Source organism: Rhinopithecus bieti, unplaced genomic scaffold (assembly GCF_001698545.2).
Source record: "Rhinopithecus bieti isolate Rb0 unplaced genomic scaffold, ASM169854v2 scaffold_5341, whole genome shotgun sequence".
Lineage (NCBI taxonomy): Eukaryota > Metazoa > Chordata > Mammalia > Primates > Cercopithecidae > Rhinopithecus > Rhinopithecus bieti.
Window position 1 is genome coordinate 31,109 of NW_016804835.1, and position 17,746 is coordinate 48,854.

The following is a 17,746-nucleotide window of genomic DNA, read 5'->3' on the forward strand; positions in this document are numbered from 1 at the left end:
CCTCTAAATATACATATATATGTATATGAGATACATATATTTGAATATATATATTATATATATAAAAACTGCACAAAGCAGATGCATTATATATATATAATGATACAAACTTTCAAATTTTCAAATACAATGCTGAGTGAGCAAGGAGAATATAATTTTGCTAAATTGACCCAGGGAAGAGGTGTTAAGGGAGGTAATAGTTATGTGTGCTTACATACACAGCCAGATTGTAATTTTATTTTCTTTTTTATAATTTATTCTACTTGAAAACATTTTACAATAAATATCTACTATGTTTTAAAGCTAGAAAAATTATTTTGTAAGATTTTCCACAACAAAATCCTTGACTACAATAAGTCTGCCAGTGTGCAGGCATCCTTGCTGAATCATAGGTCCATTCTGGTCCCTCAAGGTAGATAAAAGAACTAAACTCCTAATGCTTGACAATATAATGCACACAGAAGATGTGTCCCCGAGACCTATAGAAACATGACATCCAAATCAATTAAGGCAACATATATGAAAGCACTTCTTAAAATCAGCAATGCAGGTGAATATCACATACATTTAAAAGAACAAGCAAACTGACCAAATTGGACATTTTATAATTGTCAGTAATGTATTCTCATAAACATGTCTTTTAAAGAGAACATTGGCGAATAAGGGCATCTTTTGTAAACCAGGGCCCTCAGATGTTCTCTTTAGTCACTAGATTCCACATAGAAACGACTGGAAGAGCTTTTTGCAGCAACTTTGCATTATGTGGGTAACACTAGCAGCAGCCTGTCACTTCCTGCAGCACCCAGTGCAGTGACCATATTGAAAGTTTGACCCAGATTTGCTGACCATCAATGAGGGAGAACCTCAGTGGTACAAAAGCGACAAATACAAGTTTACAAACTTTCTTCATCCTTTTGCTCTATGGAAATAACATTTTCTACTTGGGACTTCAAATCCAATGACTCAAATGAAATTCTCATCCCATGTAATCTGGTCACACCTTCAAACAAATAATTTATATTAAGCACGGCTATCTGCCCAATAATGCAATGAATGCAGATGCTCGTTAATGTAAACATACAGTGAAGAGAAGTAGCATGAGCAAGTGTCTGCCATGTGCTGGGCAGAGCCTGGATTCTGCAGTCTGGGTGCTGCTGGTATCTCCTAGTACCCCAGTGAGGCAACTGCTCCCACACATGGTTTGGACTGTGAGGGAGTTTCCACGGCATATGTAAACTGTCACGGTGTAGGTGGGAGTGTAGCAGTGAGGACGACCAGGACACTCTCATCACCATCTTGGTTTTGGTGGGTTTTAGCTGGCTTCTTAACCGCTTCCACAGCCTCAAAGAATCAACATGCAGTTTTCTCTGAGGTCTTTCTTTCATTTAAAAACACACTTTCACTCTCAAAACAGCAGAGAATGAAACTGTAGCTGTATTTATATGCTTGAATACAAATTATTTCTGCCTCAGGAAAGAAACTTTTCAGTATATTTAATTCATAAGTATCGCTTTGAATGAGGAAGTACATAAATGAATGAATTTATGAATGAACAAATGCATGAATATGAAGAACTTTGAAACTGGAGTCTACAAGAGAGCCAGGGCACTTATTCATCCAAGGACAGATGGCCTCAGACAGTAGAGTTGCACAAAGCAGATGCAAAGAAAGGGTGAAGTTGAGTGCATGGCTTCTCAGCCCTCCACTTCCCCACAGCTTGTGGCCCCTGGAGACTAGGCTTTGGGTGTGAACCTCAAAGAATGACAAGCAACAGAATGAATGTATGACTGCAGATTTTCCTGGAGCAAGTCTTGGTCATAGATCAATAATAATAACAGCCAGGCATTGTGAGTCTTGCCTGTAATCCCATCGTTACCAGAAAGGGGTGGCGATCTGGACCTCAAGAGAGGGTTCTTGGATCTTGATCAAGAAATAATTCAAAGAGTCCATACAGTAAGATGAAAGCAAGTTGATTATGAAATTAAAGGAATAAAAGAATGGCTACTCCAAAGAAAGCAAGTTGATTAGGAAAGTAAAGGAATAAAAGAGTGGCTACTCCATAGAGCCGCCCAGAGGACTGCTGTTTAACTATTTTTATGGTTTTCCGATTATATGCAAAACAAGGGGTGGATTATTCATGTCTCCCCTTTTTAGACTATATAGGGTAAATTACTGAGGTTTCCATGGCATTTGTAAACTGTCATGGCGCTGTTGGGAGTGTGGCAGTGAGAATGACCAGGACACTTTCATCATCATCTTGGTTTTGGTGGGTTTTGGCTGGCTTCTTTACGGCAACCTGTTTTATCAGCAACGTCTTTATGACCTATATCTTGTGCTGACCTCCTGTCTCATCCTGTGACTTAGAATGCCTAACCTCTGGGAATGCAGCCCAGTAGGTTTCAGCCTTTTTTTTTACCCAGCTCTTTATTCAAGATGAAGTTGCTCTGATTCCAACGCCTCTGACCCCAGCACTTTAGGAAGCTGAGGCAGGTGGATCACTTGAGCCCAGGAGTTCAAGACCAGCCTGGGCAATATGGCGAAACCCCGCTTCTACTAAAAACACAAAAAATTAGCCAGGCAGGTGGTGCCTGGTGCCTGTAGTCCCAGCTACCTGGGAGGCTGAAGTGGGAGGATCACCTAAGCCTGGGATATCAAGGCTGCAGTAAGTCCTGATTGTGCCACTGCACTCCAGCCTGGGCAACAGGGTGAGACCTTATCTCAAAGAAACTAAAATTTAAAAATGGTTAGGCTGACTTGAAGCCTTTATAAGGAGGGAGAGCCGGGCCTTGCCGGGCCCACGGCCCCGCAGCGCCGCCGCAGGCCCTGCCGCCACCACCGCCTGCCCCTGGTCCCTGCCAGAGCAGGGTTACTGTCACACACGCGCCAGCGCCTACAACCGCCGTGCACTTCCGCTGGGTTCCCTCCGCCGCAGCCCACACAGGAACTGGAACCAGTGGCAGGAGATGGGCGGGACTTCCCCTGGTCAAGGTCAGGCCTCTTCCGGACTTGGTGGTGCCCTGTTCCTGTTCCGCCGGGTGTCGGTCCCGGGAGGGAGGAGCCCAGTCCCAGTGGATACTGACGTTGCCTCTCACTCTCTGGCGCTTTTCCCAGCCTTTTCCAGGCGTGTGACTTAATCCGTTTCCACAGCCAGACCTTTCTCTGTGAATTCGTCAGCCAGGACTGCCGCCATGCCGGTGACTGTTACCCACTCAACCGTCACAACCACCGTGGCGTCCCCCACCGTCATAGGGTCCCCTAGGGCCCTGACCCAGCCCCTGGGCCTTCTCCGCCTGCTGCAGCTGGTGTCCACCTGCATGGCCTTCTCGCTGGTGGCCAGCGCAGGCGCCTGGAGGGGACATATGGGTAACTGGTCCATGTTCACCTGGTGTTTCTGCTTTGCCGTGACCTTGGTCATCCTCCTCGTGGAGCTGGGCGGGTTCCAGGCCCGCTTCCCCTTTTTTTGGCGCAACTTCACCATCACCATCGCCTGCTATGCGGCCCTCCTGTGCCTCTCGGCCTCCATCATCTACCCCATCACCTACGTGCAGTTCCTATCCCACGGCCCTTCCCGCGACCACGCTACCGCCGCCACTGCCTTCTCTGGCATCGCGTGTCTGGCTTACGCCACCGAAGTAGCCTGGACCCGGGCCCGGCCCGGCGAGATCACTGGCTACATGGCCTCCGAGCCGGGGCTGCTGAAGGTGCTGGAGACCTTCGTGGCCTGCCTCATCTTCGTGTTCATCAGCAGCCCCTACCTGTACCACAACTGGCTGGCCCTGGAGTGGTGCGTGGCGGTGTACGCCCTCTGCTTCGTCCTGGCGGCCCTCACTATCCTGCTGAACCTGGGACACTGCACCAACATGCTGCCCATCCCCTTCCACAGTTTCCTGTTGGGGCTGGCCTTGCTGTCCGTCCTCCTCTATGCCACTGCCCTTGTCCTCTGGCCCCTCTACCAGTTCAACGAGAATTATAGTGTCCAGTCCTGGCGGGCGAGAGATGTGAGCTGCGGCGACAGAAACCCCTACCTTGTGTGTATCTGGGACCGCCGACTGGCTGTGACCATCCTGACGGCCGTCAACTTGCTGGCCTATGTGGGCGACCTGGTGTACTCTGCCCACCTGGTTTTTGTCAAAGTCTAAGACCCCCAAGAGGCCCCATTTGCCTCTCCAACCTCTTCATCCTTCTTTCCCAAGTTTTCTTACTGAGTATTCTTTTCCTGTGTTTTCCTCTTCCCTATCTCCCCTCCTCCCCCTTTTTCTTTCCTTCCCAATTCATCGCACTCTTTCCCAGTTCTCTGATGTATGTTCTTCCCTTTCCTCTGCTGTTTCCTTCTTGTTTTGTTCTGTTGCCCACGGCCTGTTTTCACCCCTGAGCTGTTTCTCTTTTTCCACTCTCTTCTTTCCTTCCTCTCATCTCTTTTCTAGGTTTCCTTTTGGTTTTCTCATCTGCCTATTTCCCGACCATCTTCTCCTATTTCCTTGAGAGCCCTGAGGCTTTTCTGCTCCTCCCCCCACGCACCTCCAGAGGTGATGAGCTCCAGATCGCCACACCCCTTGCAGCTGTCGGTGCCACGTCCTCCCAAGGGGCCTTCTGCCCACCCCTGCCCTAGCTGTGCCTTAGTCAATGTGTACATGTGTGTGTTTGGGGGAGTGGGCATTGGGCCCCCTTTCTCCCAGTGGAGGAAGGTGTGCTGTGCACCTCCCCTTTAAATTAAAAAATATTTGTGTATCTCCGGAGGTCAATAATTTCCAGTGAGCGGGAGGCTTTAAGCACAGACCCTGGGTCCCTAGGCCTTGCCTGGCACTCTGCCTTGCCAGAGATTGGCTCCAGAATTTGTGCCAGACTTATAGAAAACCCATTGCCTAGAGACCATCTTAAAGGAAGCAAGGGATGGATCCGTTTCATCCCACCTGTTATTCGCGGTATCAAAAAAAAAAAAAAAAAAAAAAAAAGGCAAAGAACCATAGGATCTTGAAGACAACTGAAGTATTTATGAGGGACAATGACGTGGCCTTCCAGCCTCAGTGTTAAAAATAACTTTTAACACTGTGTCCTTTTAACTTTTAACACAGTGTCCTTAGGAACGTGTGGAAAGAGATAATAAGTAAATAAATAAACAACATGTCCTGCTTTGGCAGAGAGGAGAAAATGGCCACTGCCGGCCTTCAAGGCAGTATCAGCTTGGGGTTTTTTCTCTTTCTTTTCTGTTTCCTGGTCATGAGGGCAGAAATTACTGGGTGGCCCTTAAAAAAAAAGAAAGAAAGAAAGAAATTTCAGCCTGGCAGGGTGGCTCACACCTGTAATCCCAGCACTTTGGGAGGCCGAGGTGGGTGGATCACTTGAGGTCACAAGTTCGAGACCAGCCTGGGCAACATGGCAAAATTTGTCTCTACTAAAATACAAAATTAGCCCAGCATGGTAGAGGGTGCCTGTAGTCCCAGCTACTTGGGAGGCTTAGGCAGGAGATTGACTTGAACCCAGGAAGTGGAGTTGCAGTGAGCTGAGATCACGCCATTGCACTCTAGCCTGGGCAACAAGAGCGAAACTCAGTCTCAAAAAAAAAAAGGAAGTTTCTTTTTTCTCTATTGTGAGCTGATGTGAAGGTGAGGATTGCTGCTGCCCTAGCCAGAGGAATGGCTTTGCTTGAGTGTGTGGTGCACATACCCAGGTGTTGCTGTGTGCTAGTTGCTTCTTGCTGCTGCTTCCTGGTTCTCTGGGACTCACATGCATAGTGCAATATATATAAATGTGTGTTTGTGTGTGTGTGTGTGTGTGTGTGTGTGTGTGTGTGTGTGTGTGTATGTATATATTTTTTAATTCCCTGGAACTTTTGGTTCCCATCAGCTCCTGCTGTTAATCATAGAAAAGAAAGCTTGCACCTTCCCTGACACCCACATCTATAATGTTTTTTTAAATATCAGTATAAAGGTAAAAAAAGGAAAAAATAATAATATAACAATAGTGATAGTATAGTTTTAGTAATAATAGGTAACATTTTTGAGTGTTTACCATGTTCCAGGCACTAAATTAAGCTCATTTCCTCAATCATCTCAACTAAGCTTCACTATAATCCAACTAAAAGGTACTATTATTAGCTCCATGTTACAGATCAAAATTCTGGCACAGAGAATACATTTAACTAGCCTAAACTACACAGCTAGTCTTATGCTATACATATGGTAATTAAATTACAAGGTGCCAATTATATTTTACATTTTATAAGGAATTAGATTGTATTAGTGTGGTCAATGTTTCTCAACCCAGCTGCACATAAGCACCACCTAGCATCCTTCACGCTTGGAGTTCTGTGCAATGATTCTTACATGTCACGTTAAAGGACTTCTATTCAGTAGGGCTCAGATGATTCTGGGTCCTAATCTTAGTGCTGAGGCAGGGCTACGCTTGAGGGAGTCAGCCAGGCCCTTGGGTCACAGACACACTGGTAGAGTAACTGACAGGCATTGGAGACCACCCCTCATTTGCATATAGACTCACAGCCCAGCTAACACCAAAACTGCCCTCCTCTCCAGCTCTGTGTTGTTAGAAACCTCAAGTACAAAATTTTGATGTTTATTTCTTCAAATTACCTAAATAATGTTTACATTGAGAAATAAGGGAAATGCCACCAAAATTTGAATAAAAGACTGCAGTATAATACAAACTTCCAGGGAAAACATGCTGAAATAATTCATAGACTGTGAAAGCTAGTAAAACATGTATAGATCATCCAGTCTAATGGTCTCAATCCTGGCTACACAGTAAAATCATTTTGAGAAGCTATTAAATAATACAACTGCCAGCTCCCACCCCACAATGTCTGATTTAATTGATCTGGGGTAGTACCTGAAAATGGTATTTTAAAAGCTCCCAAGGGGTTTTTTAATTTTTCAGCCATCATGGGGAAGCACTGATTTAGCCCAGCCCCTCATGACCTGTAAAATGGCTTGCCTGAGGCCACCTAGAATGTCATAGGCAGTGCCACATATCTCTCTCTAGTCTTCTTTGAATCTATATTGAATCAGAACTATAGTTTCTTTCCAGAAATACTCAAGAAATCTTCTTAGAAAAAGTGCTAACTGTAAGACAAAATCAAAATCAAACATGATTACAAATGTATACACTAATACCTAGCATATCACAATTGTGACTTTTCAGTGAGTCAGTGTGTTAATTGTAATTGCTCATTAAAGGTCTTCTATTTTCCTTGCTTCAGTTATAGAGAGTGTGAAATGTTTCAGAGAAACCACATGGAAAGGTGATTGTCCAGATGCTGGCTAATGGGCAATGTCTTTGACCACATAGGGTTACATGCTCAGTGTGATGCTCTGAAAACTATTGCAGTTAATGAGCTGATCCTAATTGTGCTCATTTTCCAGCAACCTCAATAGGCTTGTATCCTGGGAGACAGAATGTGTTTCTGGTCACTCATTCTAACTCCAGAAATCAAGGAAAATAACAGACTTCCACAGAAGCTGAACTGACCAGGCGATACTATGACCAGGCAAGCATGGGCTTTTGACAGTAAATCCCGGAGAGGAACAGAGAGATGCAGATACTTGATCATTCTTTGCCTATAAACACAATGCTTACATACCCCCAAATCTGACTGTGAGTATATGTTTTGGGCAAACAAAATAAATATTTCTGTTTGCAAGCTAAAGAAAATAAAATATCAAAGCTAAATCCTATATGAGCTTAGTATCTTCAGTCAGCCACATAGAAATAGGCCAGTTTTGTGTGGAAAATGTTTCAGACAAATTAAGAATATTAAAAACAGTGACGTTAAAGGTAATGTTTAATTTTACTTTCCAGACCACAAATTTTTAAGGCCTCTAGCCCAGCCATTTATGCAAAGTGCTAATTAAAAATGTTATCTGTATATTAAAGGAGTTTCTTATATAGTGTTAGAATCCAGTGCATTCAGCAAATGTGGATTGAGTGTTTACGACGTGACTTATTGAAAATATTATACAGCAGGGTGACCAGCTGGGAAATTAATTTGTGCTTTTTTTTGTTCTCAGTTGCTGCAGAGTCATCTGAAAGGAAGGAATCAAGCCTCTGTGTTCCGGAAGTCAGGTACTTTTCACTCCCAAAAACACAGATTCATTTGTGGTGGGTCTGAGGCTAGGTGCTCTGGGTTATCCAGTGCTTCCTGAAGCCCTAGTTTTGAAAGAAGAAGCAGGATGGATGAATTTTTCTGTATTAGAGATTGGCAGGGGAGAATTAGGTGTTGCTCCACTTGATAATGCAGAATTGTGAATAAGGACAAGGTTTGCAGATTCTGCAGCAGCTCAGTGGCAGGGTCTTGATGGTGTCAGGCACTTAAAGGGTACAGGGCAGGACATCAGGAGCCCAGTCTGGAGACCTACCCAAGATGCTCTCATGTGGAGTTTCCACAGAACCTGAGCAAGGACCTGGACCTGGAGATGTGGAATAGCAATGTTGGGCCCATAAATGGGACCACAAATGGACCCAGCATCTGAGCCACAGCATCATGTGACCATAAGAATAACAGTCATAAATGCAACCCTGGGTGAGACCAGGGATTTGCCCCACTCAAGAACAGGGAGGCTGCAGGACCACTTTATAAGGATGACACAAGCCTATAGCATGACTGTACAAAACAAGGTTGGACATCTTTAAAAATGATTAATGTTGGATTTTTCACTGGTTTTCACATGTGGGAGCTAATACCAGTTTTCATAAAATCCTTCTCAAGAAAGATAAAATTATTCCCTGAATGTCAGGAAAAAAAATTGGTATCTATTACATATGTGTAAGAAGCTTTATTAACAAATAATCTATGTCACTAAATCACTTGAATGTAATGCAATTATATTTTTTCAACCATAATCTAATTCAGATGTTTTGTGACAATGCAAGGAAAAAAAATGGATGTCTGGGTGGATATCATTAAAGACTCTTCTCCACATAAATCCCTATCTCTCATTGAATTAGAAAAGGATTTCCTGAGATCTTGCTAAAGAAATCTAAAAGGTAGTTAGTTTAAATTTGAACACTCTCTCATACACAATCTCATTTATTTATTCTTTCAATAAATATATGTATTACATTCCCACTGCCTGGCAGGAATAGAGTTGAATATCTGTATTCAACTTTTCTTTGATGCCGGGCTGTACAGGTATTGGAGATACAATAGAGAGAAAGAGAAATATGGTTGCTTTCCTCATGGAGTTTTTAGTTAAGTGAAACAACAAGAAAACTTATCAAAAAATAAAATTTGGTAGGTGCCAAAACGGGAGAAGTACATGTTCTGTATTAGCAACTAGCAGAACATAATTTAGATGAGGGTGGTATCTCAAGGAAGTGATAAACTGAGAGTGAAAGGATAGGAAGAGTCAGCCAGGCGACCATTGCGTAAGTTACAGCTTCTCACTATCTCTTCCACCACCAAATTGAGAACATGTAGTGAATTTCAACATTATAAGATCCTTCAAATCCAGGTAAGCATCCATATCAAGAATGTATTTGAAACTAGAGAATTGTCCATAGGATAAAAGAGGGGATGCTGCCTCATCCAGAGCCCGAGCTCTCTATTAGCCACGCTGCCCTCTGTGTCACTTCGCTCAAGAAAAACCCTCCACTTGAGCTATGAATCCCATCCTCTCTGGCCATCTCAAGGCTTCACTTTTCGAATTCTCCTATCTCTCCTACCTCAACAATGCCTCCTCTCTACTGGGTCTTTCCCTTTGGTGGCACACATGTCATAATAACATACCCATATTTGTTTGCTTTTTATAGAAGAGGAAAAGAAAGCAAAACAACCTCCTTTGTCCATAGGTAAACACACACACACACACACACACACACACACACACACACACACAGTATACCCTGCTACCACCTCTCTTCTCTGCCCCCTGTCACAGCAAAACTCCTTGGAAAAGTGCTATATATTTACCACTCACACTTCCTCATTCCTTCTCCAACCACTTTAGTCAGGCTTTCTACTCCTCCACTCCCCGGAATTTCGCCTCTTACCAAGATCAGCGATTATCTTCTTTTTTCCAAAGCCAGTTGACATTTCCCAGTCCTCATCTTCCTCATCCTCTTGGCCGCATTTGACGTGCTTGTCTACACTCTCCTTGAAACACTTTCTGCATCAAGTTCCGACACCCAAACCCTCCCCTGGTTTGGCGCTCTTCGGTCTCACGCTGGCTCTGCCTTCTCTACAAATCTATGAATGCAGGCATATCCCCAGGGCTCAGTCCTCAGGTCTCACCTCCTTTCAATCTAACCTTACTCCCTCAGAGATCTCATACACTTTCTTGGGTGCAAATCACATTCACACACTGATGACTCTCAAGTTTCTGTGTCAGGCTTACTCCTTCCCACAAACTCCAGATTCCTCAAACCTCATGCCTCCTTCACAGCCCTTCTGTAAAGTGAGTGGCCAAAACAGAACTGTTGATTTCCACTACCCTGTAAATCTACCCCCCTTTCAACTAACCATCTACATACTCCTAATCTCCTTTGCCTTGCCACACCTTTTATTCTTCCATAGCACTTATCACCGTCTAACATACTGTATGATTTTATTTAACCTATTATTCATTGTCTACCTCCAATAAAATGTAAGTTCCACAAGGGCAGACATCCTTGTTTCATTAGCTGTTATATCCTAAGAGCCTAAAGAATTGTCTTATATATATTAGACCCTCAAATATTAAGTATATGAACTAATGAGAGATAAGTGACTTGCCTAAGGTAGTATGCATTGCATTATATAAGAATATATCCAGGGATTTCTATATTACAAAGATGTGAATCAACACAAATTGAAGACTCTGACTGAGGCCCTAGAGAAAGGCAGAGATATAAGAAAGGAGTATGAGTCCTTAAAAGCTACCCTCCTGCTGAACAAGAACAACCACATTGCTGTTATATGAATAAAAAATAAAATTCCATTTGGTTAAACCTCTGAAATTTTGGAATTTGTTACAGAAACTAGCTAATACACATTTGAATGTGAAATTTTTTAGCATGAAATGAATTCATGTGCTTTGGAGGAATTTACATTATTCATTCAACAAACATGCTGAGCTCTTGCTGTGGGCCAAGAACTCTGATGGGCATAGGGGGTTCAAAGATGAGTAACAGAAAATCATTTCCCTTCAGGAAACCCAAAATTTACAATATCATGTTGTAAGTTTTATTTCAGAGGAAAGGAAAAGGGGCTGTTTCAGCCCAGAGGAAAAAGCCTAATTCTGCCAGGCAGAGAAGAGACGAATCAGAACAGGGGATGTGACATTTGGACTCAGTTTTGAATTGTGAGTATGATGAAGAATGAAAAAAGAAAATATGTCACTTTTGTAAAATGTTACTTGACAAATTCGATTCCAAATTATTTGACCTTTTCACTCTGTACAACTCTTCTTAGAGTTTCATTAAATACAATTCATATTCACTTCAGAGGTGAAATTGAACTTTGGTGTAGATATATCACTCAAATAGATTGGGATATAATATTTTTCTGTTTGCGAGTACAGTGGTAACATGCAATAGAAAATATCAAAGTGCAAAAGACTGTCCCTCATTATTGATATTTTCCAAATAGTTAATTTACCCCAAAAGATAAATAAAAGCCCTTTTTAATCATCAAAGACAGCACCACTCGGTATTTCACAATCTTTTACACTGGCTAGGTGATAAGCTGCACTGTTTTATGGGTCTTACAGTATTTGAAATCTATGAACCAGAAAGACCTTTTGTTTGTCTTCCAAATGTCCTATGACATTTGTTTTAATAATATTTATAAAGATCTTCCTAATGAAGCAGGTATGCTTTCAAGAACTAGTTAATTTCAACATTTATTAAGTAATTGCTTTTACTTTAAGACTGATTAAGATTCAATGTGGACAAATACTACGTAATACACTAAGTAAGGCAGAAGTTTCTGCAAACACATGGGATAATATCTGGAAGTGGTCCAGCAGACTCCCATGGAGTGGTGCGTGTAGCAAAAACAAATCTATCTCATTATATCTGGCACTGATTAGATCCTTTGCTAATGTGTCTTACCTAGTTCTCATTTTTACAAATAAGAGAAATATATGAAACTTAAAGTGAGGGCCAAAGAAAACGTAGGTATAATGATAATAATGACATAAATCCCTTTTGAGAGACCTTTTCTCACACAAATATTTTATATTTGCTATCTCATTTGTTTTCATACAACTTGGAAAAAATATTAGAAGATGGAGGTAAAAATCTTTCCTAAGCCTACTTTTTTTGTTTTGTTTTGTTTTTTGTTTTTTGAGATGGAGTCTCACTCTGTTGCCCAGGCTGGAGTGCAGTGGTGCAATCTCAGCTCACTGCAACCTGCGCCTCCTGGGTTCAAGCTATTCCACTGCCTCAGCCTCCTGAGTAGCTGTGATTACAGGCACATGCCACCACGCCTGGCTATTTTTTTGTATTTTTAGTAGAGACGGGGTTTCACTGTGTTAGCCAAGATGGTCTCAATCTCCTGACCTCGTGATCTGCCCACCTTGTCCTCCCAAAGTGCTGGGATTACAGGTGTGAGCCACTGCGCCCAGCCACCTATTTTTTTTTTAAGTCCAAGTCTCAGTCATATTCCAGTTTCCAAAATCAGAATCAAGCATTATCTCTTCCTTCCACTGGTATAAACACTGGACTGGACACTTTGAGGATAGGAGGATCTGCAAATACAGAGATGAAGCATATTCTCTCCTTCACCTATGCTTATAATTTAGTGGGGAGAGTCAGATAAAAGCATATGCAAAACAGCACATTTTGACTTGCATTATTCTTTTATGTCCTAAAAGAGGAGACAATGTTCTCATTTCAGTGAATCAACATCCACCCCTTTGAACAAGCCAGAAATCCAGGAATCTTCCCCCATTATTCCCTCTCCCTTACCAACCACATCTAGTCCATCAGATCCTTTCAATTTTACCTTCTAAATATTTTTCAAACATTCTTTCTATCACCATTGCCATAACCTGAGTTCGAGCTGCCATTATCTCCCATAGGCATGAATTGCATTGCCCCCTAAATAGCCTCCCTGCTTCCATTCTGAGCCTACACAGTGTTCTCTGCACACTGCAGGTGGAGTGATGTGGTAAAAATACAAACCTAGTCATAGGTTTTCCCACTCAAACCACTTCAGGAACTTTACGTTAGTCTTATGGTAAGGTGCAAAATTCCTTAATTTAGACCACAAGGCCTTGCTTGGTCTAGCCCCTGCCTAACTCTCCAGTCCCATCATCTGCGGCTGTATCTCTTTGCTCTCTGTCACTTTGGTCTTCCTTCGGGTCATTGAACATTCCTCAGTCCTTCACACTTCCTAGTTTTTCCCTTGTTCTTCCCTTTACCAAGAATGCTCCATCCCCTCCCTATCGTCACATTGTAGCCCAAAAGTCACTTAGGCAGGGAAGACTTTGTTCACTTTTTAGACACAATCGTTTCTTCTTAATGCTAATCACAACTCATAGCTATGTATTTGTTATGTCATTATTTAAATCTGTCTCCCGCTTCCATCCTGTTCCCACTGCACTGTAAGCTCTGTGAGGGCAGAGACAATGTCTTTGTTGCTTACTTTGTATCCCTGTAGCCTAGCACATTGCCTAGCACATGCTAGGGGCTCCGTAAATACACAGTGAATGAGCAAAAAGATGACTACGTGAATGAAGGAATGCTGAAATAAAGATTTCATGAAAGAGGTCACCCTGGAAATGAGCACTGAGGGGGAAATAAGATTGCAGTAGTCAGAAAAGGATAGGGAGGAACTTCCACACTGTAAGAACTGTGAGAAGCAGAGACAAAGAGACAAGAAGTCATAAAGCAGAAGAGGGAATCATGAAGAATCCATACTTATTTATTTGAATGTATACAGTAATGGAATATTAGCCCAGAAAGATGTACATTCATCATGAAGATGCTAGAATGCAGGATAAAAAATAGTATTTAATTACATAGTGATTCATTACCATTTTATGAGCAAAAAGTGACACATATGAAGTGAAATTTGGACAGTATTTTATGCTTGTCCATAAAGAGTGTAAGCCAATTAAAACCATAAGCTAATATTACCACAGATAACAAAGTTATTTTTTAAAGCTATTAACGACATACATTTGAAAAATAATAAAGATACTGACATGTCCTTGATAGAGAGTACAGACAAGAGATTTCTAAGACTGAAATTCATGGATAAAGATGATGAATTGAAGCAACCCAATTTATAACACAGAATCCCCCAAAACCTCAGGAATTGGCAGCACTAGGTACTTCTAGAAACAGAGTTGAAAATAAGAGGAGTGGACCAGCTACAGTGGTTCACACCCATAATCCCAGCACTTTGGGAGGAATAAAGTGGAAACACATGGAAGTGTGTGGAAGGATCATTTGAACCCAGGAGTTCAGACCAGCCTGGGTAACATAGGGAGACCTCGTCTCTACAAAAATTTAAAAATTTAGCCAGGAATGGTGGTGCACACCTGTAGTACCAGCTACTTGGAAGGCTGAGGTGGAAGGATTGCTTGAGCCCAGGAGTTCCAGGCTGCAGAGAGCTGTGATCATGCCATGGCACTCCAGTCTGGGTGTGAGAGAAAGACCCTGTCTCTGAAAAAAAAAAAAATACTGAGTGTGGTGGCTCACGCCTGTAATCCCAGCACTTTCGGAGGCTGAGGCAGGCGGATTGCCTGAACTCAGGAGTTCGAGACCAGCCTGGGCAACATGCTGAAACTCTATTTCTACTACAATACAAAATATTGTAGGCATAGCAACATGTACCTGTAGTCCCAGCTACTCAGGAGGCTGAGGCAGGAGAATTGCTTGAACCCAGGAGGTGGAGATTGCAGTCAGCCGAGATTGTACTACTGCACTCCAGCCTAGGCAACAGAGCGAGACTCTGTCCTCTGTCTCAAAAGAAAAAGACTGGTTGGAAGTATGTTGTTTGAGAAATGGATCACTAAAATCCCTCCTTCCTTGCAAACAAGAGTTTTATTCTCTAAAAAAATAAAATACAGGGTCTCTACACTGAGGAGTATGTAGTACAGATAAGCATAAGAATGTGCTTTATGGAAAATGAAGGCAGGAATATGAAATTAGGGTTTACATGTCCAGTACTAAGATTTCCAGCTCTCTTCTCCAATTTGGATCCCAGAATTCTAGCAATACACATACATTTTCTAGACTGGAGATGAAAAGATTCTTCTGGGGTAAATTTGACCAGCTCAAAAGGAAAAACTGATACCGGAAGATATGCAAAGGCCCAGCCAAACCATCCTGTGGTGCATCCCATAAATGACAATAAACAACCATCCACTAAGGTCAGTAAGATTTTCTTTTCTTTCTTTTGAGACAGAGTCTTACTCTGTCACCCAAGCTGGAGTGCAGTGGTGTGATCTGGACTCACTGCAGCCTCCACCTCCTGGGCTCAAGCGATCCCTCCATCTCAGCCTCCCAAGTAGCTGGGACTGTAGGCACATGCCACAACACCCAGCTAATTTTTGTATTTTTTGGAAGAGATGGGGGTCTTACTGTGTTGCTCAAACCCCAGGCTTCAGGCAATCCTCCTGCCTTGGCCTCCCAAAGTGCTGAGATTACAGGCATGAGCCACCATGCCATACTTCGTGAAGAATTACTATACAAGTCTAATTCCCTACTCTCACACAGAAGAATCACCAGACACATGAGGAAAGTATCTAAGCTGAATGACAGAAACCAAAATTTAATCAACTGATTAAGTAAAGCAACTTGGGGAAGGTCAGGCGCAGTGGCTCACGCCTGTAATCCCAGCACTTTGGGAGGCTGAGGCAGGTGGATCACGAGGTCAGGAGATTGAGACCATCCTGGCTAACACAATGAAACCCCATCTCTACTAAAAATGCAAAAAGTTAGCCAGGTGTGATGGTGGGCACCTGTAGTCCCAACTACTCCGGAGGCTGAGGCAGGAGAATGGCGTGAACCCAGGAGGCAGAGCTTGCAGTGAGCCGAGATCATGCCACTGCACTCCAGCCTGGGCAACAGAGCAAGACTCCGTCTCAAAAAAAAAGAAAAGAAAAAAGCAACTTGGGGGAATGGACTCTTGAGGGACCATGTGGAATAAAACTAATGTTGATAAACTTAGAGAAATAGAAGGGGATGTTATATCCATGAAACAAAAACAGAACGCTATTAAAACAAAATAAAGAGAAGAGCCAAAATAAAGCGTTACAAATCCAAGGGTAGAAAGGAAAAACTCAGTGGACACTTTGGAAAATAACCGTGGAGAAATCTCCCAGAGAGGAGAGCAAAAAGAGAACTGAAAACCAGGAGAGAAAAAACAGCAACATTAGAGAGCTAGCCCAGGAGATTCACCAGCCAAATAGTAGAGTTTCCAGCAGAATAGAGAGAACGGAGGGAGGGAACGATTAAAGGAATGATTCAAGAAAATAGCCCAGAGCTAGAGGACATGTTTTTCTAGACTTTAAAGGCCTAATCCACGTGGCCAGCACAAATAATAAAAATAGATGAGGACTGAGTTCCTATTTTTTATCTTACCCAAATTCCTACCTAAGGGGTCTAGGGAGTCATGCCCTATAAACCATAAATTCTCATCAGATGGGTTTTATTTAACCTTATATAGTGTGACTTATATTTTTGAATCTGACTCTGGCATAACATTATAAGACAAGGAAAAAAATATTTAACCCCAAAATACGTTCCCTTGCCATACCTTAAAATTGCCCTGCAAAGTCTCTTGTGGGAAAAATCTACATTGTTTTTTTGTTTTTTTTTTGAGACGGAGTCTCGCTCTGTCGCCGGGCTGGAGTGCAGTGGCCGGTTCTCAGCTCACTGCAAGCTCCGCCTCCCGGGTTTATGCCATTCTCCTGCCTCAGCCTCCGAGTAGCTGGGACTACAGGCGGCCGCCACCTCGCCCGGCTAGTTTTTTGTATTTTAGTAGAGACGGGGTTTCACCGTGTTAGCCAGGATGGTCTCAGTCTCCTGACCTCGTGATCCGCCCGTCTCAGCCTCCCAAAGTGCTGGGATTACAGGCTTGAGCCACCGCGCCCGGCCTTGAAAAATCTACATTCTATAGAGAATTCCATTCCTCCTTTCTTTTCCTTCCTTCCTTCCCAGATCCAGGAGATAATCAACTAAGAGCCCTTTTATGTCCGATAAAAAACAATTTACAACTTGCTCTCTCTAAAGTCGGCTACCTAAGTGCTTCCTCTGCACAATAAAACTTGGTCTCCACAATCCTTTATCTTTAACCTCAACATTCCCATCGATCCCAAGTCTTCAGACAACATCAACCATTTGTCAACCAGGAAATGTTTAAATTTGTCTGTAGCCTGGAAGCCCCCCCTACCTGCCCCGCTTTGAGTTGTCCCACCTTTCTAAACCAAACCATGTATTTCTTTTTTCTTTTCTTTTTCATTGTACTTTAAGTTCTGGGATACATGTGCAGAACATGCAGGTTTGTTACATAGGTATATACATGCCATGGTGGTCTGCTGCACCCATCAACCCATCATCTACATTGTGTGTTTCTCTTAATGCTATCCCTTCCCCAGCCCCCCACCCCTAACAGGCCCCAGTGTGTGATGCCCCCACCCCATGTCCATGTGTTCTCATTGTTCAACTCCCACTTATGAGAACATGCAGCGTTTGGTTTTCTGTTCCTGTGTTAGTCTGCTGAGAATGATGGTTTCCAGCTTCATCCATGTCCCTGCAAAGGACATGAACTCATCCTTTTTTTATGGCTGCATAGTGTTCC

At 42.9% G+C, this 17,746-nt stretch overlaps 1 protein-coding gene and 1 long non-coding RNA gene across 4 annotated transcripts in view; both read left to right on the forward strand.

The window, feature by feature from the left end:
* The first annotated feature begins 2,880 nt into the window (after nt 1-2,880).
* LOC108528677 (myeloid-associated differentiation marker-like) lies at nt 2,881-7,501 on the forward strand. 3 transcript variants are annotated; one of them, XM_017870615.1, is made up of 2 exons: nt 2,881-3,998; nt 7,377-7,495. In XM_017870615.1, the coding sequence occupies exons 1-2, from the start codon at nt 3,189-3,191 to the stop codon at nt 7,386-7,388; spliced, it is 822 nt and encodes a 273-aa protein (XP_017726104.1). In that variant the 5' UTR covers nt 2,881-3,188; the 3' UTR covers nt 7,389-7,495. The 3 variants fall into 3 exon arrangements, with proteins under 3 accessions (XP_017726104.1, XP_017726103.1, XP_017726102.1); XM_017870614.1 differs by having other exon boundaries at nt 2,882-4,028; nt 7,377-7,501; XM_017870613.1 differs by lacking the exon at nt 7,377-7,495 and having other exon boundaries at nt 2,882-2,988; nt 3,112-4,921.
* A 517-nt stretch (nt 7,502-8,018) lies between these two features.
* The window catches only part of LOC108528678 (uncharacterized), an 11,759-nt gene continuing 2,031 nt past the window's right edge, over nt 8,019-17,746 (forward strand). Inside the window, exons 1-2 of the long non-coding RNA XR_001885248.1 lie at nt 8,019-8,076; nt 11,172-11,291. This is a non-coding gene — a long non-coding RNA (uncharacterized LOC108528678). The remainder of the gene's footprint in view (nt 8,077-11,171; nt 11,292-17,746) is intronic.

Coding starts and splice junctions, on each gene's coding strand:
- LOC108528677 (XM_017870613.1), top strand. CDS start 3,189: ATGCCGGTGACTGTTACCCACTCAACCGTCACAACCACCGTGGCGTCC.